This window comes from Asterias rubens, chromosome 8, assembly GCF_902459465.1.
Source record: "Asterias rubens chromosome 8, eAstRub1.3, whole genome shotgun sequence".
In the NCBI taxonomy this organism is placed as follows: Eukaryota; Metazoa; Echinodermata; class Asteroidea; order Forcipulatida; family Asteriidae; genus Asterias; species Asterias rubens.
This window is the reverse complement of record NC_047069.1, coordinates 11394781-11421543: the sequence shown is the minus strand read 5'-3', so window position 1 is coordinate 11421543 and position 26763 is coordinate 11394781. Positions and strand designations below refer to the sequence as shown.

At 36.6% G+C, this 26763-nt stretch overlaps 1 protein-coding gene, 1 long non-coding RNA gene and 6 other non-coding genes across 17 annotated transcripts in view; all 8 read left to right on the top strand.

Annotated features, from left to right (window-relative positions):
• Positions 1 to 3248: 3248 nt before the first annotated feature.
• On the top strand, positions 3249 to 18191 carry LOC117293534. 2 transcript variants are annotated; one of them, XR_004519442.1, is made up of 20 exons: positions 3249 to 3389; positions 4548 to 4593; positions 5042 to 5094; positions 5392 to 5448; positions 5684 to 5724; positions 5998 to 6053; positions 6284 to 6324; positions 6828 to 6900; positions 7131 to 7171; positions 7444 to 7500; positions 8198 to 8285; positions 8572 to 8608; positions 9380 to 9443; positions 10847 to 10923; positions 11314 to 11394; positions 12176 to 12238; positions 13531 to 13556; positions 14765 to 14814; positions 15695 to 15747; positions 17582 to 18191. It is a non-coding gene; the product is annotated as an uncharacterized LOC117293534 (long non-coding RNA). The 2 variants fall into 2 exon arrangements; XR_004519443.1 differs by lacking the exons at positions 10847 to 10923; positions 11314 to 11394.
• On the top strand, positions 4645 to 4740 carry LOC117294086. The gene has a single exon (XR_004519508.1). It is a non-coding gene; the product is annotated as a small nucleolar RNA SNORD14 (small nucleolar RNA).
• LOC117294087 lies at positions 5500 to 5595 on the top strand. The gene has a single exon (XR_004519509.1). It is a non-coding gene; the product is annotated as a small nucleolar RNA SNORD14 (small nucleolar RNA).
• Positions 6105 to 6200, top strand: LOC117294084. Its single transcript, XR_004519506.1, has one exon. It is a non-coding gene; the product is annotated as a small nucleolar RNA SNORD14 (small nucleolar RNA).
• Positions 7553 to 7648, top strand: LOC117294085. The gene has a single exon (XR_004519507.1). It is a non-coding gene; the product is annotated as a small nucleolar RNA SNORD14 (small nucleolar RNA).
• On the top strand, positions 9179 to 9273 carry LOC117294082. Its single transcript, XR_004519504.1, has one exon. It is a non-coding gene; the product is annotated as a small nucleolar RNA SNORD14 (small nucleolar RNA).
• On the top strand, positions 14450 to 14545 carry LOC117294083. The gene has a single exon (XR_004519505.1). It is a non-coding gene; the product is annotated as a small nucleolar RNA SNORD14 (small nucleolar RNA).
• A 1997-nt stretch (positions 18192 to 20188) lies between the features above and the next one.
• Positions 20189 to 26763, top strand: part of LOC117293531 (LIM and calponin homology domains-containing protein 1-like) — an 80233-nt gene continuing 73658 nt past the window's right edge. For 5 of the 9 annotated variants that reach the window (XM_033775882.1, XM_033775886.1, XM_033775881.1 and 2 more), the window contains exon 1: positions 20190 to 20428. In XM_033775882.1, the coding sequence (XP_033631773.1) occupies positions 20330 to 20428 (99 nt within the window). In that variant the 5' untranslated portion in view covers positions 20190 to 20329. Of the gene's footprint in view, positions 20429 to 26763 lie in introns of all 9 variants that reach the window. The other 4 variants (XM_033775887.1, XM_033775888.1, XM_033775889.1 and 1 more) reach the window with 2 other exon arrangements.

Genomic DNA, 26763 nt, shown 5'->3' with positions numbered 1-26763 from the left:
GTGAGTAGACTGGTCTTTGACAATCACCAATAGTGTCCATTGTCTTTTACTTAAAGCCATTGGACCCTTTCGGTAAACAGTATTGTCTACGGCCCACACTTTGTGTATCACAACTTCTATATAAGATAACAAACCTGTGAAAATTTATGCTCAATCGGACGTCGAGTTGGGAGAAAATAACGGGAAAACCCACCCTTGTATCTGCACGTTTCGCCGTGTCATGACATGTGTTTTAAAAAATCCGTAATTCTCGATATCGAGAATTGATATTGTTTTACTGTTTTCTCAAAAAGTGAAGCATTTCATGGAATAATATTTCAAGAGAAGTCTTTCACCACTACCTTCTGTAAACCCTGTAAGTTATTTGCAAATCTGTGAACTTTTTTTTTTTTTCTGTACCGAAAGTGTCCAATGGCTTTAAGGTACACAATATAGAGCCGTTATATTCTGTGATATGTGCACAGTTTATTATAAAGGGTAATCGCTGACTTGTCATTTGATTTGGATCTTATTCTTCAACTTTTTCGATTCTGGAATGTTTGGCGGATTTCAGAAATAATTAAAGACCATTTAAGAGTGGAGACTGCCAACATAGGGCTAGATAGCTCATTTGGTAGAGCGCAAGTTACGTTGTCTATAACAAAACACCGAATTATTGAATTAAAAATTAAGTTACATATGACAATTTGCCAACAAACAAATCAGGTCACTTTTTTTATAAGTGGACATTTAAACAATGTTATCACACTATACATTTTAACATACGTAAATGGTGTAAATAAACACAGTTACTTAGTATCAACTATGCAAATAAATGAGAATTTATTACAATATGATATTGCCAAAAGTTGAGATAAGAAAAATCATGGTACAATGCACGTAAATTCTATTTTTACATTTAAATCAGAATATCATTAAATTTAAATTTAATTTCATTGTTTCAACAAAATGTTACTGATCAATTAAGTTAAAAGGTCTTTTGTACAATAACCTTGAATATACAAGAATTCTTTGTTTAAAATTTGGGCTTCTGCAAAAATTATTTGAGTAAATTAATACGAAATAAAGATTGACAGTATTAATTTCCACAGATTAACGCAAAACTTACATGGTTATGGTTATATAAAAAAAAAAATTTTGATTCGAGAAGCGTTACTGACAGTAATGTTTCTCAGGTTGTGTACTCTAATTGCAGATTATTTTTGTATTGTGGACAAAACCGTTCCAGATTTCGAGCAATATCTCAAAAAACCCAACACCTTTGGTTTAACTTGATTTAGTCCCTTTATTTTTGGGGCTACTGGAAAATGGACTTGTTTAGTAATCATTATCTTTTGGTTAAAGGCACTGTACACTATTGGTAATTACTCCAAATAAATTGTTAGCATAATCCTTTCTTGTTAACGCGCAATGGAGAGCTTTTAAACGTAAAAACATTGTGAGAAACGGCTCCCTCTGAAGAAACGTAGTTTTTGAGAAAGAAGTAATTTTCCACTAATATATTTTAATTTGATTTCAATACCTCAAAATAAGATTTGTGACAAGGGTACATTTCTTCAATTATTATCTCGCAACTTCGACAACAATTTTTTGTTATTTTGTGCATATGTTGAGATACAACAAGGTGAGAAGACTGGTCTTTGACAATTACCAAAAGTTTCCAGTGCCTTTACAGAAGTTTTACTTAGATTCAGTTCTGCAAATCATAAACATCATTTGAAGACACCTCTCTTTCTTTGGTGATTTTTTTGAAGTAAACAAATTTTCACTGAGCATGTGGGAAAAGACCTTTTAACTTTTGAATTGGTTGATATTAATGTTGAATTATGTACATAATGTATAAATACACAAAATGAAATGATTATAAAAAATATTATGACAAGTCTATGTGATTTGTTTACTGCAATTAATAGAGGTATACTTTTATTTTTGATGATTTTGATAGTTTAAAATAACTATTTGTGACTAATTACTTTCAATATGTTTTTGTTTTTTTGCAATTACTTAATGAGACGTGGCAGGCCCAGTGGCTGCAACTGGAATTGCTAACTCAGGGGTCGATTTCACAAAGAGTTAGGAGAAATTAAAAACTTAGGCAAGTCCAGCGTTAGGACCAGTAACTTAGGCTAGTCCAAAGTTAGGACCAGTATACTGGTCCTAAATTTGGAAAAGCCTAAGTTTTTATATCTCCTAGGACTAGTCCTAAGTTACTGTAGGAACTCGTCCTAACTCGATAATGAGACTGGTCCTAACTCTTTGTGAAATCCACCCCCTGACTAAGTTGCTCCCCTTGTATGTGCAGTAACTGTGTGAGAGTTCATAAATTTCATGGACAGCCACATGCCTGAGCACAATTTCATTGAGCTGCTTAAGCCAAAAGAAGTCTAGGCACAAGATTATACTTACCAAAATAAGGTCACCAAAATAAGGTTTTCACATGTACAATTTATGTGTCCTGCTCATTTCTGCCAAGCATTTTTTTCTACCTAAGCAGCTCTGAAATTGGGCAACAGTCATCCTTCAATCGGCCATAGTTTGTGTAATATTTTGTAATTATTTTTTATTAAGAACGGGTTTGTTATTTTGTATTTGTTGACAACAATTATTATTATATATTTAGAGTTAGTTTGTATTTAACCTTGAGAATGTCAAATCAAAGGATAGTTGCAGATGAGGCACTGGACAACTAATTCCAATAGTGTCAACATTATTTTGTTGATTCTCGAACTGTCTTTTGCTCTGAGTTAGTCGGATGCATTAAAATTGTGTAACAAATTGTGGGGAAACCCTCGATAAAAAAGGTCCTTTAGTAATTTGTTGTTTGATTTGTCTGCCTTGGTTCATTGATTTTGAAATGAGCATTTGTGTACATTTACTGCTTCCATTTTCAAGTTTGGAATTGGCAGACTTTAGTTTTGTTTGGAGGCCTTGTGCGTGCCGTGAATTTGTACTTTTTGTACACAACAATTACTGGGTCAACCTGCAAAGTTTTTTCATCTATTTTCTGCGAAGAAAGTGGTAAGAACATGTACAAATTAATTCACATTGTACAAAAGGGCTATTCCCTTCCCCTCCCCTACCGAGCACAACGTGCAGAGTAGAGACAAGAGAGGGGAGGTGGGGGGGGGGGGGGCTAAACTTTACACAAGAGGGCGCTCTTATCAATTGCAAGGCGTGTTTTGCCTGGTACCCACCTTTGTACACAACAGGGAAACTTGCGAGGAGAACGGAAACACGGTACGCACGCACAGCAGAATTTGTACGTTCTTTTGGCTGCACCGCGTGAAGGAAGCAGGACTGGTTCGTGAGCACTCAGCTCGTCGTCGAAAATTCCCTCTTTTCAGAGGCATTACGCCTTCCGACAGCAGTTTGACCATCATGAAGTTGATGTAAGCATGCGTTTCAGAAGTTATATTGGTTTGGTGGTTATTTTGTTGGTGTTAATGAATCCTAAGCAAAGTCCGTAAACTTCATCTTCATTCACGTATTAAAAAAAACGAACACACAGGTCGTGAGACGACCACCACGTGGACGGGCCGGTGGATTACCCAATCGCACCATGTGTGCGGCCATTGCGCGCGTGGCGGTCCACATCAAGTTCTCTTTGACTCTTGCTTTGCACTATTGTAATAGCAAATTTAACATTAATTGATGAATACCGTGTGACTTTGATTTTAACATATAAGATAGTATACTTTCTCTTTTCTGATGTGTGTTCTAAACTGAATTGAATTTGAAATTCATAATCATACTTAAAACTAATTTTTTTTATTATATGAACGGGCTGCTAGCTGTGCTGGCTGTAGTGTAGTGCTGTGTAGTGTATTTTTAAAATATAACAATTAATTTGTATGGCCTGTTTAGGAAAGGGCATCTTGATTTCCTTAGTTGTAAATAAAAAAGTTTGTAACAAAGAAATATTCAAATTTGAGTAAATATGCCAATTTATTTCAAAGAGAATGAAAAAGTGGTGGCAAGATACAAAAAGCTTTTCCTTGGATAACTTTCCGTATGGCGCCACCACTTTTTCACTAATTTTTACAAAAAGGGATATCTCATTGAGGTAAATTAGATACTATATTATTTCATATCGAATGAAAAAGTGGTGGCGCCATACGGAAACTTTTCCTCCAGTTTCTCCCCTTTATTCACTTATAATGTTTGGCGTGTACATTAATTAATTACCAAAAATTGTGCACGCTTGTTTTGGTGTAATTTTATGAAGAATGTCCAAGCAGACAATGGTTGTTGTAAAACTTCATCAGCTCTGTGCAGTTTGCTGCTGATTTGTTTGCATACTGACAGAGCTGTATCAATTATAAATTAATGATTTAAAGAAAATATAGATTTAAAACTAATTTATTAGGCAGGACTTGTTATGATGATAATTTCTTTCCCCAGCTTATCGATAGATGCTGATATTGAAAGCGACTTTTGTAAGCCAAACCAAATCTGAACAAGCCTGTCTGTTTCAACTGAGTAGACAAATCCTAAAATCTTTCTCAACACTTTATTTGTTTATACTTTTTGTTTTATATATTTTTTAGGAAAAAGGAAAAGGAGTACGAGGACATTGGGAGAAAAAAGAAACTTGTAAGTTTTTAATTTGTTTTCATTGAATCTTTTTCTTCGCAATTATTTTGTCGGCGATGATGATATTTTTTCCCAACATCTGCAGTTTCCACCATAGAGACCTCCGGGTCTTGATGATGGTTTAAACTTCCTTGGATGTCTGAGCTGACAAAATCTTTTTTTTTTTGCATATTTTTTCTTCTTTTTTTCTTTTAATTTAAAAAATCAAAAAATTTACTTGAGGTGTGTTTCAATCACTTTGATTGAATCAGATTCTTAACAAGTACAGACAAACAAGTATTTGACAAACCAAATTTGAACAAAAAAGTTATTTAAAACTCAGTGATATAAATTTGCCAAATGTAGGCTTGATCCTGTTTTCCCAGTGTAATTACAGTACTGTCCAAATTTGTATCTCCATTTCTTGTTAACTTTGATTAATTGTTAACTTTCTTCTACGGTGTTACAGGTATGCGAGATAATCCTTCAAGAAACATTTGAAGATGCTTGTGGAAAGAATGGGTAAGGAAATTACAAGATCTTTAGGAAATAGATTAATTTCCAGAGTTGAATTTACACAACAGTCTGATTTTTTTTCCATACATTTTTAAGACATTTTATTTAAGATCAGTGGCTTGTAATGATGATAATTTCTTTCCCCAGCTTATCGATAGATGCTGATATTGAAAGCGACTTTTGTAAGCCAAACCAAATCTGAACAAGCCTCCAGAATCGTTCCTGTACTTGTGTGTTAACAATACCGCCCGAATCTTTTTTCTCTGACCTAAGTTCTTTTATACTGATCATTTACCTTCATAGGAGTGCAAGTATGCAGAAATACTGAGTACAAGTATACAGGAACACCGAGGAATTAAGGTATGTGTTGCATGCGATTTTAAATTTGTTTTTGAGACAATATAATTTTGTCGGCGATGATGAAATTTTTTCCCAACATCTGCAGTTTCCACCATAGAGACCTCCGGGTCTTGATGATGGTTTAAACTTCCTTGGATGTCTGAGCTGACCTAAAAATAGGAATTTAATCTGAACTTCAAATTTTATTAAGGTTTTCGTTTTTGTTTATGGAGTTTGATTTGTTTATTTCTTGCAGATAGTTCAAGAAACACTTGAAGATGCTTGTGGAAAGAGTAGGTAAGAAAGTTTAAAGATTTTAGGATTTAGTGCCATTTGAAAAATTATTGTATACATTTTTTCTTATATTTAAGATCAGTGGCTTGTAATGATGATAATTTCTTTCCCCAGCTTATCGATAGATGCTGATATTGAAAGCGACTTTTGTAAGCCAAACCAAATCTGAACAAGCCTCCAGAATCATTCCTGTACTTGTGTGTTGACAATACCGCCCGAATCTTTTTTCTCAGTTGCCGACTAAAGTTCTTTTATATTTATCATTTACCTTAACAGGAGTGCAAGTATGCAGGAATACTGTATACAAGCATGCAGGAATACTGAGTGTTAAGGTAAGTGTTTTATTCAATTTTAGTTTTTTTGTTGAGAAAACATAACGTTGTCGGCGATGATGATATTTTTTCCCAACATCTGCAGTTTCCACCAGAGAGACCTCCGGGTCTTGATGATGGTTTAAACTTCCTTGGATGTCTGAGCTGATAAAATCTTATTTAATTTGATTTTGACTTTGATTATATTTGTTTCATTTGTTTATGGAGTTTCATTCATTTATCTCTTGCAGACTTCTCAAGAAGCATTGGAAGATGCTTGTGTACAGAATTGGTAAGAAAATTAAAAGATTTTTAGTATTTCATTGATCGTCACGGTGAATAAACGTAATAGACGCATTGTAAATGAAACAGAAACCTATACATTTTAATGATGTTTTGGGATCAGTGGCTTGTAATGATGATAATTTCTTTCCCCAGCTTATCGATAGATGCTGATATTGAAAGCGACTTTTGTAAGCCAAACCAAATCTGAACAAGCCATACAATGAAAAAAAATTCCCTCGCATAGCAAAAGTGGTCCATTTTATATTCTTTGAACAATAGTATTCATCACTTTTGTTTAGAATACAGACATGATATTCTTCCAACTTGAAATCTGTTTTCTTCTTTTATTTATTTTTATCCTTCAGATAAGTCAGAAAACTATTAATGAGGCCTTGAAAGTTTTGCTAGTGCTTATAGTCTGAATCTAGATCCTATTATTTCAGGAATCCCACCAACTCCACTATGTGTTTTTTATTGTAGTTTTACTTGTTATTCTTTTTTTTTACACAGACAAAAATGCTTCTATTTTTGGCAGTCATTATTTCGCAGTCAAGTGACAATAACATGAAAGTATGAACCAATGGTAAGCATATTACATTTCAACTTTTGTTCTAAAGGAAACAATGTTGTGTTAGATGATGATATTTTTTCCCAACATCTGCAGTTTCCACCATAGAGACCTCCGGGTCTTGATGATGGTTTAAACTTCCTTGGATGTCTTAGCTGACCAAAAAATAGGAGTTAATCTGAACTTAAATTTTGATTATATTTCATATCTTTGTTTATGGAGTTTGATTGATTTATTTCTTGCAGATAGTTCAAGAAACGCGTGAAGATGCTTGTGGAAAGAATAGGTAAGACAGTTTAAAGATTTTAGGATTTAGTCCCATGTGAAAAATTATTCTGTACATTTCTATGATAATTAAGCTCAATGGCTTGTAATGATGATAATTTCTTTCCCCAGCTTATCGATAGATGCTGATATTGAAAGCGACTTTTGTAAGCCAAACCAAATCTGAACAAGCCTCCAGAATCATTACTGTACTTGTGTGTTAACAATACCGCCCGAATCTTTTTTCTCAGTTGCCGACTAAAGTTCTTTTATATTTATCATTTACCTTCATAGGAGTGCAAGTATGCAGGAATACTGTATACAAGTATGCAGGAATACTGAGGAGTTAAGGTAAGTGTTTTATACAATTTTAGTTTTTTTTTTTTAGAAAACATAACTTTGTCGGCGATGATGATATTTTTTCCCAACATCTGCAGTTTCCACCATAGAGACCTCCGGGTCTTGATGATGGTTTAAACTTCCTTGGATGTCTGAGCTGACGTGACCATATCGTGTGGTAACTTGGTGTTGGTTCTTAGTACGCTCACATTCATGAATGCTTGTGGATGATGTTCAGTTCGGCACTCAATCACCAAAGATTTAAAGGCACTGGACACTATTTGTAATTACTCAAAATAATTGTCAGCATAAAAACTTACTCGGTAACGAGCAATGGAGAGCTGTTGATAGTATAAAACATTGTGAGAAACGGCTCCCTCCGAAGTAACTTAGTTTCTGCTAAAGAAGTAATTTTCCACGAATTTGAGACTTCAATGAGTTTTTGAGGCCCCCAATGAAAGCACTCAACTTCGTGTGACAAGGGTGTTTTTTCTTCCATTATTATCTTGCAAATTCGACGAACAAGTGAGTTCAGATTTTCACCGTTTTGTTGTTGTTAATGCGACAATAGTGGTATTTGACAATAACCAAAGGTGTCCAGTGTCTTAAACACTGAATTTCTTTGTTTCTCTTATATTTAGTGTCCTTTTTGAGATTGTTGACCAAATATAACTTTGTTTTAACTCGGTACCTATTTATGTCTCTGTAGTCTGATGAGACTGGTCTAATAAAGCCTGCTTGGTTCACCATCTAAGTCATCAGCAAGAAATAGCACATCAAACTGAAGACCAAGTTAGGTATGTCAACTTAATTAATTGTGTTTTAATCTTAATGAAATTGAACCTATAAAAGAATTATGATGTTTCTACGGTGTAGACAGTCTAAATCGATTTGAAGGCTTGTTATGATGATAATTTCTTTCCCCAGCTTATCGATAGATGCTGATATTGAAAGCGACTTTTGTAAGCCAAACCAAATCTGAACAAGCCAGACATGTGTTATTATTTCTTTAAAGAAAAACCCATGATGGACACATTGATTCCCAACCTTTATTGATAATTCTATTTCTTTCCCACTCTACAGGAATCCCAAGCTGGTCATACAAAGCAACATCAACAATGTGAGCAAGTTTGAAACCTTTTTGTTAATCTTTTCACAATGACTGTAAAACAAAAAAGTAGCGTAGCTCACAAAATTGTGGCTGATGTTATTCTGGCCCTGATGAGCTATTTGAATGGATTTTTTTCTCCCGATTTCTTGTTGACAGACCCCCAATTCTCATATCCTCATTTGTATAGTGCCACAGAAACTGGAAATTAAGTTTAAAATTAAATTAAAAATAGCACCATGCAGGTTACTCCTTATTTTGCCATAACTTTATCGCATACCTAGTAAAGAAAAATGTTAATCATAATATTTAGGCTAATGCTCAAAAGATAAAAAAGTTTCTCTGTGGATGTCTTCCAGTGGTGCACTTGCAAGGAATGTGAACATGCTTAATATTCACTTAAGAAGAAAAAATGTAACACTATTTTAAATTTCTAGTTAATACCTTGTGTCACTCGTAACTGAAGTGAATAAAAACGGAACACATGTGTACAACCAGACAGGATATGGTATCGGGCTTTTATCTGATTATAAAGAGTACAACATTTATGAATACATTAACTAGGAAGAAATCAAAGTAGATTGGCGATGATGATATTTTTCCCAACATCTGCAGTTTCCACCATAGAGACCTCCGGGTCTTGATGATGGTTTAAACTTCCTTGGATGTCTGAGCCAAATGAAATGTTGATACTTCCAAACAAATTCAGAAGATTGAGGGTTTTTTTGAACACTTTGTTCTATTTTATGTAACCGTGACCAATTTCTGAATTTTCATTTCAAGGTTTCAAGCATAAAAGACGAATCTCGGAGCATCTTTCTTGGAGCACTGTATGATGATGAAAATGGTAAGTTGATTTCTTGAATCTCATTACCCGGTTCCATATTGAAAACCTGACCGGCGGTTCCACTCTTCTGTGGAACCGGGTACCCGCTTTTGTCGGTTCCGATTTTAAAAGACCGAGTCCCAACTATAAAAGGCTCTGTGGAGCCGATCCTGCGACGAACCGGCTCTAGAAATTTAGGCTTCATGTTGAAAGCGGTGACCGCAGATACAGTGTGCAAAGGCTTCAATCCGACATGAGTATCAACTATCACGTGTGGCTGCATACACAGTGCACAGCCCCCTCCAATGCACAGGCATCTATACATGTATATCTCATGCATGTACATGTACAGAGTCCAAAGTCCAAATAGACAGCACGTTGTGATTGGCTGCCGATATATCCATATTCATAAAAGCTTGCCCCCATGCACAAAACACACAGTACTGTATGCATGTACACTTGTATGTACAGAGACGAAACACTGCATGCACTACGGACGTACTGCACTACGGACGTACTGCTACACAACGGACATACTGCCGGCTAAATCAAAGACTTGTTTAAATGCAGGGAGAATAGGTGCTCGGTGGCACGATGTCCGATTGACTTGGGGTGGGTATTCTAGTATTTTCGTTAAAAATAGATCGGCTCCAAATGTGTGTGTGTGTGAGCTCGGGACCGATGTCTGATTAACTTGGTTATTTTCAGTTAAAATAGATAGGCTCAATTGTGTGTGTGTGAGCTCGGGACGGGCGGCTTATGTTTTATATTGAATTGGAACCGGGTATGTCTCAGAACCGAGCTTTTTTGCGGAACCGGAACCGAGCCCCAAATTTCTGGAACCGCCCAAGCTTACAAACCATACACTAAAGGAAATCTTAATGCGCTGTACCGAAATGAAAGACACATGGTTATGATGAGACCCTTATCCGTTGATCCCTAGTGTTATTCCTACACTGTGTTGGGGCACACTTCACCTTGGAGATCTGAACCATTCCCATACCAAAGAAAGAAATTATTTTCCATGCATATATGCACAGCTTACTGAAAACTTGTTCCAATTGTATTTGTGCTATGTTGTTTGATCAAAATCCAAACTAGATTTCTATGATAGATCTTAAGCATATGACATCGTTTGAGCAGGGCGCCATGGCCTGCTGGTAAAAGGGAGGTTGCTCAGCTCATTGGCCAATTATATGCGTTGTACATAACAATCTGTGCATTTTAAATGTTTCGTATTTGGTTTACCTCAAAGATGGCGGCTTGATGGCGTCAATGCTTAAAATTTATTTTGTTACTCGTCACTTAGGCATCCACGAAAGCCTTAGTGGTGATTTAAAAATAAAAAAAATTCATGTCTTTTGTTGTAGAGCAATTTTGTTATCTTTTCTAATTTTTCTTGATTACATGTGATACTCTTTCAGGTCTGTGGTACTGTGATATACAACAACCGGGATAGTTGAGTATAGAGATATCAACACAACTAATTCATTCTTGACAGGTTTGTTTCTCCATTGGTCTGATTTATTTGTTTGCAAGAAGAAAACAAATATTAAAAGTTGTTAAGCCAAAGCAGTCCTGTCTGTAGCATGGTTATGATGAGACCCTTTATCCGTTGAACCCTAGTGTACAGCACAGTGATGGGTCACATTTCACCTTGGAGATCTGAACCATGTCCACACTACATAAACTGAAATAGTTTGTCATCTTCAGAGATGTGGTTGATTTATTGAAACCAATCATTCATAACTCAGTTCTAGAATGGATGTCTGCTTTTTTGAAAGAAAATTGTGTACTCTTGAAAAGAAACAGCTCTAATTAACATGAAGTTTACTCGGATGGAATTAATCTACTGTATTTCTAATTGAAAAGCATTTTATTCTTTTCTTAGATATAAAGATCGCGTCATGGAGTTTCTTGCCTCTGCTTGCAGGCTATTGCGACGTAATCTGTCTTTTCTAGTGAATGAACGGTAAGGTTATATACTTTGTTTAATTTTTTTTTTAAATGCTGCCCGGTTCCTTTCAATTTTCAAATTAAGGCCATGCCCCAACTAACCCACGGCACCCACAGCAATTGCTGTGGTGCTCCAGCTTTTAAAGTGGTGCCTTGGGCTTTTGCTTCAGTGCCTTCTTGCAAAGTTCCAATCCAAATTTATATTTTCCTCATAGAAATGCCCCTTTACCAGAGGGAGAATGATGTGCCCCTTAGAGAACAGAACTCGAGGCATGTAAGGACTGTATCTGAAATTACAGCTACGGCTGTTACTGTTGCTAAGGGTTTTTACAAAGGGCATTCAATACTAAAACACATGACGATCGAGAGCCATGATGTGCCGTCAAATGATTAGAAACCTGTGAAGAGGCTTGTAATGATGATAATTTCTTTCCCCAGCTTATCGATAGATGCTGATATTGAAAGCGACTTTTGTAAGCCAAACCAAATCTGAACAAGCCTCCATAGGTCAAGCGAGAAAATTTTTCACTTGGGAACAAAGATATTGTACTTTAGGGAACAAAGATATTGTACTTTAGGGACAAAGATATTGTACTTTGGGGAACAAAGTTGACAAAATTGGAAGACCACTAGATAGCTCATTTGGTAGAACCTCGGGACCATTAAGCCAGCGGTTGCAGGTTCAAGCCCCACTCTGGTATTTTTTTCTTTGTTCACCCCAATATTGTACTTTGTTATTTAGCAATTTCGTTCGCTTCTCTTAAAATAATACTTGATAATATGTGATACTTTTCCAGGTCTCGTGATACGCAACCAACGTGATGCTGGGGATATCAGCATTTCTCATTCCTCCTGAAAAGGTTGGTTTTGTCATTTATTAATTTCAATTTGCTTTTGCAGTTGATAAAAGATTGAAGTTTCACAAATTGAAGATTTGCATTACCATGGTTATGATGAGACCCTTTATCCGTTGATCCCTAGTGTGTACAGCACAGTGATGGGTCACATTTCACCTTGGAGATCTGAACCATGTCTATATAGTAATAAGCCCAGCTGGGCTCGATCTTGGGGGCCTACAAACCTCTAAGAGTCATCGTAACATGAGTTGTCAGTATCACCATAGCAATTTTTATTATGACATCTCACTTTGCTTTACCAGTTTAGATTGATTCGCCGTAATCAATATTTGGAAGACCTTATTACATGCAAAACAATTAAATATTTATACATTCAGCCAAGTAGCTTTCTTTCCATCTATTGTGTGATCATGAATGTTCCAAGCTTGTAGCAACATGGGTTACCAGAACAGCCTTGCTACTCAAACACAGTCTGCACAGCAAGTAGATACACACATGGTGTTACCGTAGGCCAAATATTTAGGGAATAACGGTGGGAGTACCCGGTCTTCACTGCGTGGTAATGACCGGGTTGGTGGCTGGCGCTGTTAACGGACCGAGCTGGAGGTCCGTTAACAGCGCCGGCCACCAACCCGGTCATTACCACGCAGTGAAGACCGGGTACGAACACTATTATTCCCATTAATAAATACCTTTTTTAGCGAATTAAACGGCTAAAATTGTCCAAATTTTGTGACTTTTCTCTCGGCAGTACTTCCAGACATGTTCAGGGGCCATATTTGAGCTTTTGATGGTTCCCATCTCTTTCGTGCGTTAATCACATTACTGATCTTTGAGACCAGTGACTCTTTTAAATAATGATCTGTTCAGCGCCTTCACTGGGGTCAAAAGAGGCAAATAATTGGACGATAGCTGTTCCTTGTGCATTAAAACGCGCGCATGAGCTCGGCGTCAGTTTATACGCGCGCACTCAAAATTAATACATTTTCAGCGCGCGTTAGCGTAAGTGCGCGAAGTTGCAATGAAACTTACAGGGATATAAATAAGCGTACGATACAGTGCAACGCGCAAGGTTTACACAATGTATGCTGATTTAGTGGCCACTTATTCGCTATTTTCCAAAGCCGGTCTTTATACCACCGTTAACACTCCCACACGTGACTGGGTTTTGACCAATCAGAGACTTGAAACCGTCCAAGGTATTTATTAATATACATTGAAACCTCACTATGCAATGCCTTAAAAATCAGTCAATATTTTCAAAACCATTTCATTTGGTTTCCATTTCTCCTCAGATTTTGCCTCTGACATCCGGAATTAGGTAAGCCATGGTCATCATAATCATAGCAATATGGTGTGCTTTAAAGGCAGTGGACACTATTGGTAATTACTCGAAATATTTATTGCCATAAAATCTTTCTTGGTGACGAGTATTGTGGAGAGGTTGATGGTATAAAACATTGTGAGAAACGGCTCCCTCTGAAGTGCCATAGTTTTTAAGAAAGAACTAATTTTCCGCGAATTTGATTTCAAGACCTCGGGTTTAGAACTTGAGGTCTCGAAATCAACCATCTAAACGCACACAACTTCGTGTGACAAGGGTGTTTTTTCCTTTCATAAGTATATCTCGCAAGTTCGATGACCGATTGAGCTCAAATTTTCACAGGTTTGTTATTTTATGCATGTGTTAAGATACACCAACTGTGAAGGTCTTTGACAATTACCAATAGTGTCCACTACCTTTAATAATAATAATAATAATAAGACTTATAATGCGCACATATCCACTCTGCTGGGTGTTCAGGGCGCAGTAAAAACACAAAACAAACAAAACAAAATAAGTCCTTAAAAACCTGTGACATAGATAAGTTTTGAGAAGAGATTTGAATGTTCCAAGTGCCGTTATTTACAGTGTTGGCTTGAACTCCCTGCTCGGCAGAGCCCAATCTCAACAAGCTTGTATGCAAACAAAACTTGCTTGGCATAAAGAAAACCATGACAGGTTACCGGCCAAAAATGAGTGTCATTCATATTGGTACGACCAGAGCCTTATATTATTTTGCTAAGCAAAAGAATTTGCTTGGCTATTTTTTCCTGCTTAACAATTTCACAAAATTGTGAAATCTGTACTTCTTTGATTAAGCTTCCTCTATAGGCATCATTGGTCTTAATACAAGATTTATTAAAGATGGTTCCAAAGATGCGAATGTCTGTCGGCGATGATGATATTTTTTCCCAACATCTGCAGTTTCCACCAGAGAGACCTCCGGGTCTTGATGATGGTTTAAACTTCCTTGGATGTCTGAGCTGACCGACTTTTTGCCATTGGCACAAAACTTGATATGTTTGATGTTGAATGGTTACCAAAACACTTAACACAATATTTTGTTTTATCAGCGCTTTGATATAGGAGTTTCAAGTCTCTGCACATGGGCCCCCTTTGGTTCATAACTAAGGATCTTTATTTTGTGATGCTAACGAAGTTTTACACGAAATGTAATGTAAAGTGAAATTTGTTAATTTTTGCAGATCTTACAAGAAATTAAAATTGGATCGTAACGTCGGCTGATACGAGTAAGGTAAGGAGTTTCTGTTTGAAAACTATCTCCTTTGAAAATCAAACTTGTTTGACCCTTTCCCAAGAACAAAATGTCATGCCTGCTGAGGTCTGCACTAATATTTATTATGCTTTTACAAATGACCGGGCTTACCATCATAATCTGGGTCATAAAAGTTTTGGTTTTTGAGTTACCATCATAGGGGACTTTTGGGACACTAGGTGGCAGCAGACTTGCCAGGTAAAATCCATTGTTCTCGGTAATGTGCGCATGCTCAGAACTACGTAAACAATGGAAATTTACCTGGTAAGTCTGCTTCCACCTAGCGCCTCAAAATCTCCCATTGGATCTTGTTAGAGTGAGGAAGAATCCTGATAAATCATTCTAAGGAGTTGGTGTCGATGGCTTGTAATGATGATAAATTTCTTTCCCCAGCTTATCGATAGATGCTGATATTGAAAGCGACTTTTGTAAGCCAAACCAAATCTGAACAAGCCTTTATGTCACTCTCTTAGAGCGTAGGGTTCATTGTATCCGTCTGCTTCACAGTTTGAAAAATCGGAGTGGGTGATGAATAAACCACACAAATAATAAATAATGGTAGCTTTCTCGACCAGGTTTTGAAACCCACTCAAAGATTACTCGATTCAAATTGAGTTTGTGACACTCGTTTGTTGAGCAATTGACAAAATGAATGTTTCTCTTTGCGAAACAATAATTTCATGGAAGATATATTAGAGGGGGGACACATATTATCATGTGCGTCAAAGTGAGGTTGAACGAATTCTCAATTTTCAAGCGAAATGTAATGTGGACCTCTGCACTGGACTAGAGGTCATGTTTTTATTTAAAAGTATCCATTTTGAAGTTGCAAATGAATTGTTTGTTACTTTTTATTCAGGCTGACCATAATCCAAGAGATGATGACCATGACCCACTACACCAAGGTCAAAGGTGAGTTTAACCTATTATTGATCGATTACATTTCCCCCCCCCCCCCCCCCCCGTTTTTTTCAACAAATTTATTTTATTTAGAGGCTTGTAATGATGATAATTTCTTTCCCCAGCTTATCGATAGATGCTGATATTGAAAGCGACTTTTGTAAGCCAAACCAAATCTGAACAAGCCCTAAATATTTCCCCCTTGGCGTTTCCAATAGCTAAATGATCTTTAATTTTTTTGAGTTGTAAAATTCTTATTTTTTTTAGGGGGGGGGGTGTTTTACTGATGTACATAATATCAGAGCTGCTAACTCTCTGTTTTGCACAAAGCTCCCAGGAAAATAAACCGATTCCATGTCTCGATGAACAAATTTGTAAATCTCCCTGGTTATAGAAAGTTTGTCCCCAAGTGTTGATTGTAAAGCCGTGTTGGCACTGGACTTAATTTGGGCAAACGAACCGAGCTAACTTACCCATTTCAGTCAAGTCCAGTGCGAACAGCCCAGGTAACTTTCCTGACAGGTAACCTTCCAATGCTGCGTGGGTAGTTTAACCGAGCCAAAGGTGCCCAGGATGATTGACAAAGTCAGTTTAACCGAGCCAGAAATAATATCAATAATATCGAAGTCTTATTTAGCGCACATATCTACCAAACAAGGTACTAAAGGCGCTGAGTATATACAAACTTTCAGAAAGATAGGTTATTGCAGTGATGAATTCTGAGACCCAATTATTTAGCACCTTATATGGGTTTACAAGGTGCTACGGCGCATTAAGCAGCCACAACCAGGAACACCGGGGTGAACCCCTTCTCTTTTCGATAAGTGCACTGGGTTCTTGTACATGCGTTACACAACACATGGAACCAACGGCTTTACGTCCCATCCGAAGGACGAAGCAATGGTTAAGTGTCTTGCTTGTTTGAATTCGGTGCTCTTAACCGCTCGGCCACGACACTTCCACGAAAGTCCAGTGCGGACGCGACAACTCAGTTAAATCTCCCATCCGCCTGAACATCTCCCTGAATGTTGTACACAAGCTCCCTGATTGCAAAGGTTGGCAGCTCTGTGGAGTGTTAATATACACATAATGAATGTTTATGAGTGCAATGGTGCGAATATGTTCATGAGTTGAAAGATGGAATGTTCTATTCAACGAGGCGGAGCCGAGTTGAATGGAACATTCCAGCTTTCAACGAATGAACATATTCGCACCATTGCACGAATGAAAAACATTCATTATTTGTTTTATATAACATCCAAGTAGAACTTTGTCATTTTGATTGAAAGATACAACTTTCAAAACAAACAATTTCAACTGTACAAGCCGAATGCTAGTAATTTTACTATGCCTTCTTGCAGTAACACCTGCTGCGTTACCAAAGACACGCGCACGCAGTGATGTTTTTACTCAGCTTTTTCGTTCCATCCGAAAAGTACCATTGCACGCTGGCAGCGTGCCAGCGTGCAATGGTACTTTTCGGATGGAACGAAAAAGCACGGTGAGTGACTCAGCGTGCAATGGTACTTTTATTTGCTATCATGTGACGGACAATCCTCCAATCAAAAGGCAAGGATCTGCTTGGGTGTTATATAATAGACCTTATTCACTGACGTCGGCATGCCACAATCTTAGAGTTGAAACTATGATAAAACAATGGAAACATACACTATTTATGCACGCCACACAGTATTGGCCACAGTGTGACCTTTGTCGAGGGCCCCCTACTCGTATGATATTAAGGTCTATTGGTTCTGTTGATTTTAATGCAAATGTATTTGTCATAACCAGAATGAAATTCCCACACTTTGTTTTCAAAGCAAATTCTTTTTGGTTCTGATTTCAGATTGTTCTGTTGATTTTCTGCGGCGGCATTGCTGATGATTCTTTTAGGCTTTTGTTTCGGACTGCTGCAAATTTATTTTAGTGTTTTTATTTTTTAAAATTATTTAATTATGTTTGTTAATTTTGTTTAAACATTGGGTGTGTGTTAGATATTAATTATACCAGTAAAACAATTCAGTTGACTTCTGTAAAACAAGACCACTGGGACTGGCCAAATTACCAGGACACAAGAACTAAAGAAACACAAAGAAGAAATGAGTTTTGGGACTTACGGAAGGTACTCTTTCAGAACCTCCAACAGTGGTACTTAGAATGAGGGTTGAATGTATGTGTGTTATAAATAGTTTGAGGGAGATTGACACATTTGCATGACATTGGGGATAACAAATAATAATTTTGGTTGTGCACCAAAAATGCAAAGGTCGTGGGTTTGAATCCCAGGCAAGTAATATTTTTTTCACGGAACTCGAGAAAGTACTGAGAATACTTGCAGTGCTAATCTGTGTAAGGTGAAAACCATCATTAAAGACACTAAACACTATTGATAATTGTCAAAAACCAGTCTTCTCACTTGCTGTAGCTCTACATATGCATTAAATAACAAGCATGTGAAAATGGAGCTCAATTGGTCGTCAAAGTTGCGAGATAATCAAAGAAAAAAACACCCTTGTCACACGAAGTTAACTGCTTTCAGATGCTTTATTTCGAAACCTCAAAGGTCTCAAAATTAAATTCGTGGAAAATTTCTTTCTCAAAAAACTATGTTAGTTCAGAGGGACATGTTTTTCACAATGTATTATACTATCGACCTCTCCTCCTTACCAAGTAAGGGTTTATGCTAAAAATTATTTTGAGTAATTACCAATAGTGTTCGTTGCCTTTAAGATTGATACACACAAAGATATTTGCTGCGGATTTCAACATGCATCTTTTTTGCATTCTTGTTTTATTTTGAACTTTTCTATCAAAATTCTTGACTCGACCATCTTGTGTTATGTTTTTGGGATTATGTAATGTAATGTTGAAGGTGTAATGATGAGATATTAAAGCTTAGAAATCAACAAAGAAGAAGACAATGCAGTGTTTATTCATACCTATTTGTGTGTGGTCTTGGCCGTCACATAGGGGACCTTGCAGGATTTTATAAAGATGCATCGCTGATGAGCACCGAAATTAGATTTTCTTTGGTAGAGGATGTACAATTAATTTAGATTGAGGCAGTTAAGTGAACGAAAATATCCATTAGGGAAGTACATGTAGTTATTTTCATGACCAGTCATTAACTCGCCTTTAAAGAAACTGGACACTTGGTTTATCTCAACATATTATGCATTAAATAAGAGTTAAGTGAACGAAGTTAAGTGAACGAAGTTGTGTGCTTTCAGATGCTTGATTTCGAAACCTCGAAATCCAATTCCAATTCGTGGAAATATACTTCTTTCTCGAAAACTACGTCACTTCAGAGGGAGCTGTTTCTCACAATGTTTTATACTATCAACCTCTCCCCATTACACGTTACCAAGTGAGGTTTTGTGCTAATTATTATGCTGAGTAATTACCAATGGGTCCACTGCCTTTAAACAGCCATGTACAGTATCTTAGCAAGAAGTTTTCATTGTGTTATTCAATCTGCGAATACAAATTACAGATTGCAAATCTTAATTTATACAAATTCACAATTGAGGAATTTGCACAAACTAATTATTGTGGATTTTTCTTGCAATACCTTTATTGAATGAAAGCTTGCATCTTTGATGAATCTATCCAAAATAGCTGTTGGGACTTCCTGCAGTGTGAATTGGAGGAGGTGTGGTAATCTTCTGAGACGAGTGAATGGACCAACTTCGGTTACTCGATCGGTAGAGGGCGCTATTCAAGGGATAGTTTCATGCTGCTATATTTGAAAACGTTTAGGGTTTTTTTGCTCCGCTGCTCGGATTGGCGAGAGATGATGAATAATTATAGGGAATGAATAGTTTGTCTTCAATTGGAAAGAATAAGTAGTGTCAATTAATGACAAAACTTCCAAAAATGTTTTCAAAAAATCAAAAATTCAAAATTATATTTAATTCCATACTTCATGAAAACAGAGGGCATGTCAGAATTTAAAAGCACCCTTTCAAGACGATATCAAAAAGTAGTAAAAAGTGAGCAACTTCGTTCTTTGTTCACCCTAAAATAACATAAAAGAAAGCTTGAAAAAATGATAATTATTTCAGTATGAACCTTTAAGCAACAAAGTCATTATTGTGGGTTTCCCTGTTTACATGAAAATGCCCACAGCCCTTTGACGAGTACTAGGTCACACCAGCTCGACACCTTGTTCTATAGACTGACGCGCATTATACCGGGAAATTCCATTGACTGCCCCCACGTCACACACAAAAACTTTGTGACCCCATTCACGGCATTCAGCCAATCAGGTGACTCATAGGCCGTGACATCACAGCTGCACAGTGGCACCTCTCTGCCAAACAAGGGCAACACAAAAAGAAGCAGACGACATTTTTTTTGGAAGTGAAAAGTGAAAAGCGAAAACCCGCCTCTCACCTGTGGCCCACCACCACACGCACGCCTCCCGCGGTGTAATGAAATGACACGCATAGCACGCCGTACATTCCAACAAGTTAATCCCTATAGAAGGCACGAATAGTAAGAAGCGAATTTTGACGGTGGATTTTTCGCAGACTGGGTTCTCAGAGACCTTCAATGGTGACGATTTGTGGAATAATAAGTGCACGTTTTGAAGATGGATGTTTCGTGGGAATCTCAAAGTAAAACCAATTCTAAGAATGAGCAGAATATCCAACTCGGAGATGCCTTGGCTGAGGCTCGCAGGTGGATTGAGGTGGGTTGGTCTTTTTAGTTTTAGTTCACGATTTTCTTTTTTAGCAACATCGTAGTTTTCACTTGAATGAAGGTCAACGTGTCGTGAACGGTGGTATTTCTTGGGTTAATTTCAATTTTATAGAAGTATGAAAGGGGTTTTACTGGCATACTATACGAGTACTTTGCTGAATATTACAGGAACTCGATTTTGTTTTGCCTTCTGAAAAGTTACCACACAGTGTTACTAAGGGGATTTAACAAGGGAGTTTGAAAATACAATTTTAAGGAACCAAGAAACTCAGTTACGATTTTTTTTACAGAACTCGGAAGGTTTACTCTATTTGTAGAGTCTTCACTTTTGAGAACCCGATATAAATTCAGTGAAAGCTTTGCCTATATTAATAAATTAGTGACTTTATTATTTCTCTGTGAATTCAAACATTGAGGTAGAACTAGAAGTAGAAAATAAAATGTGCATTCAGTAAATTTTGGTGTGAATATTGATGGGTGTTTTTAATATAAGGCTTCATTCAGCCTTGCAGAGCACGAATCTACAGGTAAACAAGTCAACGGGTAAAACAATTGCCTGTAGTCAGTAAGCAATCTTAAATTAGCTGTTAAATTATTTTCTAGAGAAAATAAAATTAGCTGTTGCAAACAACTTACCAACCAAATGGACTGAGAGTATAAATGCAAAAAATAGTTAATGGCCTGACATTTCGACCCTAGCAGAGTCTTTCTCGAAGGCTAAAAGAGAAAGACTCTGCTAGGGTCGAAACATCAGGCCATTAACTATTTTTTGCAAATTATTTTCTAAAAAGTACAATTCTTCACCAATAAGGCAAATCCACATTGGGTAAAGAAGACTTGCTGGGCCTCTGGGGTAGCCTGCTTAAAAGCAGCTCTATTGAAATTGAGCTCTGGTACAAAACGGTTACACCTGCTTCGGAACTTTCAACACCCAATGTTCTGACAAACCCCAATATTCTGAAGTACCCTAATGTATTTTACTCACAACCCTAATCCTATAACCATAGCATTTAGTTGATGAGAGGTTATCGGAACCAGGTTTTCAAACAGTCTACATACAAAAATTATTCATGGTATCTTTTAAACTAACAATATATTCAAGTTGGAATACATTTAAGTTATTCTTGTGTGGAAATAACAATTAAGTGAAGATTTGGTAAAAAAAAAAAAAAAAGATTTACAAATGAACCAATATTGTAAACTGTTACTGTAATAATTAGTAAAGGCATCAAGTGGTATCATGCATATTTTTTAAACTCTAATAAACCTTGGCTAATGAACACCACACAACATTCCTAAACGACTACTCATTTTTTTGCCTACCCTCAACTTTACCAGTACTTAATTCACACAGGAATTCATAGGAATATAGCAGACTTTATTTCATAAATTAAAGCAATGGATAGTAACACACCTTTAAATGCATGGGGAGAAAGTGCAAACGATTGTAAAACTGTAACATCAGTTGATAATTTGATATAAACCTTCACCTATTCATAGGCATAACATGGAGATAATTTATGTCAAAGTCACTGACATTAACCATTAATCGTACTTATATTGCTTTTTATTTGTGAACAATACATTCCAACCCTTTTTATTTAAATATGCTACTCCCATACCATAATTCAATATGCTTTCATATTCTCAAGGTTTTATGGTGGGTTTGGGGGCTGTCTGAACTGATGGCTCACAGACTTTACATATTTCAGTACAAAAGGTTATTATTATTTTATTATTTACTGGTGCCTTCCTTTTTTCAATGAAGCATGCATCCGGTGGTTATACATGTTTCACTAAATGTGGTTTGTTTAGAGTGTCAAGTTTGAAATAACTGGAATATTATCGTAGATGACGGAATACTTAATTCACTGTAAAAACCCATACAACCTGTTACAAAAATTGAAGTAACTTGAAAAGTTAACTTTTAAATTAATTGTAATCAAATGACAATATCAACAGGCATGCAACCTGTCCTTGGATCAGCAGATTTCCTCTTTTTTAAATCTCAGTTTTTTAAAAATGCTTTACAAAACCATTGAAGTTTTGTAATTTCCTCTTTTTTGGTAAAGTTACAGTTACAAAAGCCTTGCAACTTTGTTAAGTTTAAAATAAAACCTTGACGAGAATAGGAATTGTTTGGAATGTTATTCCAGATGACAGATGACTTAATTTGTGTAAAAACTCACTAAAGCTTTCACAAAAAAATGAAATAACTTGAAAAGTAACTGGAAAAGCCAACTTTTTGATTTATGACAACATCAAGAGCCTTGCAACTTGGTACAATAGAATTTACAGTCGCGAGTGGTATGCAACCAGTAAACAACGTCTGCATGTACAATATTTTACATTGGCCCATAAACATTCCATGCAGTAGAATTTCAAGAGCAATTTTTACAGTCACATTAGGAATCTATCATATGTTTTAGAACAAATATGTAAAAATTCTTCTTCTCTCCTAGCCAATTTTTAAAAATATATTTCACAGTGACCCATAAAGAATTCAGGTGAGGAATTTCGAGAGCGACCTTGCAAGGGAAATCAGAAATATTAGATTAACAGAAACAACTTAAATCAAGAAATATAATATGACCGAACAGCAGTTGGTCTATTAACCTACTTAGTTACTCAGTATGTGTGAACCTTTATCAGCCACTAACTGCATGCTTCCCCCATTATGGTACATTCTCACACCATCTTAAAAGAAGAAAATGTTTTTCAAAGGAACTCCATGAATTCCTCAGTGAGCCATTGAAAGAGATCAATCAATTCTAAACTGAAGAACCTGCACTAACCACTGTGTGGAGAATATAATAATGTGCAAGAGGTAAACATGTTTATTGTTAAGGGTATGGACTGTACTGTATTGAATTCTCCCGATAGGCTAGCAATGCTAAATACAATTGTGTAGTGGGAACAGAGGTGAAAGTGCATGGTTGCAAACTCAGTGTGCAATTGGACTCCCGATGGTCATGTTTCACTGCAAATCGAACGAAAGAATTTCTTCTGGAGGTTAATAGAAATTCTGACCGGGGTGTCTGTCTTTTTCAATGATGAAGGTATGGGAGGTACAACTTTACATGACCCCACAAAAAGTTGGAATGGTTTTTGAATAGCATTTAAGAAAATTAGAATTGAGAAAATATTGCCACTTCTTAAAGTTAGGAAAATTGGGCTTTAAAGGCAGTGGACACTATTGGTAATTACTCAAAATAATTATTAGCATAAAACCTCACTTGGTAACGAGTGATGGAGAGCTAGGTAGCTCCCCCTGAATTATAACTAAGTTTTAGAGAAAGAAGTAATTTTCCACAAATTTGATTTCGAGACCGATCAGAATTAGATTTTGAGGTCTCGAAATCAAGCATCTGAAAGCACACAACTTCGTGTGACAAGAATTTTTTTTTTCAACAATCAATTGCTGAACTCTATTTTTCACAATTTGTAAATTTATGCATGTTAAGATACCCCAAGTGAGAAGACTGGTCTTTGACAATTACCGATAGTGTCTAGTGCCTTTAATGTTACAAAAGAGGTTGGAATAGTTTTTGTATAGTAGCATTTAAAAGTAAGAATCGAGAAAACATTGCCACTTCTTGAAGTAGAGCAAATTAGACTTAAATGTTACCAGACACAATAGCTTTTCACTGTGATTGTGCGAGTTTGAGTGAATGTATATTTTTCATGGAAGCCTTTATTGCAGACTAAACACATTCTGAGGCAACAGGCACATTTCCCAGTGCTCAGTTAAGTCCTTGCTCTATGGTCTTGCTTTAGGGCTTAGTCTTGCTAATGGCATTTCAAGATTCAACCGCAAAAAAAATGAAAAACCCAATCTCGAGGAAGTTCACAATCTGAGCATTTGAAGAACCTGTTGAATTTTCTACACACACACACCCACACATAGACGAATCATCCATGCCTTCATGATATCAGCAAACAGATGCAAGGGTACTTGTTGCAGATAGCCACAGTAAATAAGCAAGCACTAATCAATATGTGAAGAAAGGGTGTGGATACCCCAATCAATACCTGGGACAATTTGAGAACCCCTTATAATTCCCTCTTTGACCCTCTCATGAAAACAAAAGTCTTGACTCCCTATGATGTTTGCTTGGCTTCCTAGAAGTACATGTTCTTTACTCTTGGTAAACTCTTTAAGATCAGAAATGAAGTACTGCTTCAGTCAGCATTTGTCTTGAGTCACACAAGTGGCAAGAAATTGGCCCTCCCCTTTACATTTGGTTTTAACTGTGTGTCTTTCTGCACATTGAACACACCTTCTTAGCTCTGTGACAAGCTGCTCTCAAATGGGCTCAATTTCATAAAACTGCTTCTAAAAAAAGATAAAGAGAAAAGGGTGCTTACACAGAGAATTGAACAGGAAATCAGTAACAAAGTAAACTACATAAGAATAAAGACTGGTAACAAATGTTCTGCTTCAAAAGAAGCAAGATTTCATGTGCTAAGTAAATGCAGTTTTGCTTAATTGTTTTTAAGTGATTTATGAAATGTGGTCAGGGGTAACAGTATATAAGTAACACCTGTTAGAATGCATTGGTGCTATGAAATGAAAGTAAAACATGATTGGAAAGAAAATACCAGTTATTGAGCACTCTTGTGTCCAAAGTTTCACAATTTATGTTGGTGTTGTCTACTGACAAACTTTGAACCTAATTTCAAAGAGCTGCTTTAGCAGAAAATGTTGCTTAACTGTGCAAGAATGGGCAGGACACCAGCTGCAGATGATGGTACATTTTGGCTGACAACTTTGTCCTATAAAGCATTATGTTTAGTTTGTTTACGAACCAGAGTATTCTAGTATTGCTTGCTTTGAAATCACTTTTGTAATAATTCATATTTTTAATTTCTGATACATACAATGCAGCTCTACTAAACTGGTAGTCTTGGTTCAAGACTCTCCTGGATTTGTCACAAGAGGTCGCGCTATCACCCCCAACGCGCTATCAACCACGAACCGCTATCACCCGAGAACCACTATCACAGGAGAGTCTTGTCACATTCGTTAAATCTCCCCCCAAAATCGTTTCCCGCAGAGGCCGCCCCTTCATTTGGGGGGAGATTTAACGAATGTGCCAAGACTCTCCTGTGATAGCGGTTCTCCTGTGATAGCGGTTCGTGGTTGATAGCGCGTTGGGGGTGATAGCACGTCCTCTTTTGACAAATCCAGGAGAGTCTTGAACCAAGACTACTAAACTGGTTGTACATGTAGTTATACCAGCATAGGTCTACACAATGTTTTTTGTGTGTGAATTCCCTGGTCTTCAAAGCAAAATAAATATTGCAGATTAAATAAAAGCAGGCCATTTCACAGTGAGATGAATTTAGCCACACTCTGTTTGTGTCCAATTTAAATTTCATTCAATTGCAAAACTGGATCATGTAGTAAACAAATTCTTTGTCGAATCCTCTAGACAGCTGAGGACAGATCCATGTCTCCTAGTTTAATTTCATTTTCGTTTATTGAATTGGCATATATTTGAGTTTGCCAACGGCAATGGCATACAAACCAATTGAACTGGTGTACAAATAGGTGCACTAGTTCTTTCATGCTTGGTCAGTCAAATTAAAAGTAGCTGCATTCCATACTTGTCCGCCAAACAAAAATCCAACAAATAAAAGTTGCAAATACCAAACATATGAAATCATATCATTTTGTCCCTATCCGTTCTCAGTGGTTGTGCACGTATACATAGTGTTTACCACAAGCTCATAAAATTAACGAAGCATATCTTTGGGAGTATCTTTGAGTTATTCACATGACAGGAATCAAAATATGCTTTCAAAATATCTGCTCACCAACAAATTGTGTGTGTGTGTATGTTTTTATTATTTTTTATATTTTTTTTTATGATATTGAGTTTTGAGAATACAACAATAAATTATCGGATCCCAGAAAACAAGTTTGACAAGTTAATCCCACAGTGCCCCCAGGGTTCATTGCTTGGGTACGATTATTTGAGTGACCTTCGACTGACCTTCTAGTTTTGCTATGTGAAACTGACACCCAACTAAGGGGATGGGCATGGGTTTCAAAGTCGGAGACTCGTAAAAATACTTGTGTGTACGTGCCTGGAATAAATATTTTGTATTTATAAGGTTTTTTTTCAGGGATGCACGACAGAAACTTTAAAAGTAATAAGAGAAGCTCACTTTGACTAGGTCACAAGATGAATAAAGTTTAACAAAATATCAGAAAATTTATGTTCCTTGTGAAGTTATTTTTTGACTTTTTTTATTATGAATTGAAAGCCAAGGTAACCAGTTCCTAATTGACCAAGCAAGTTATGACCCTAAACCAGA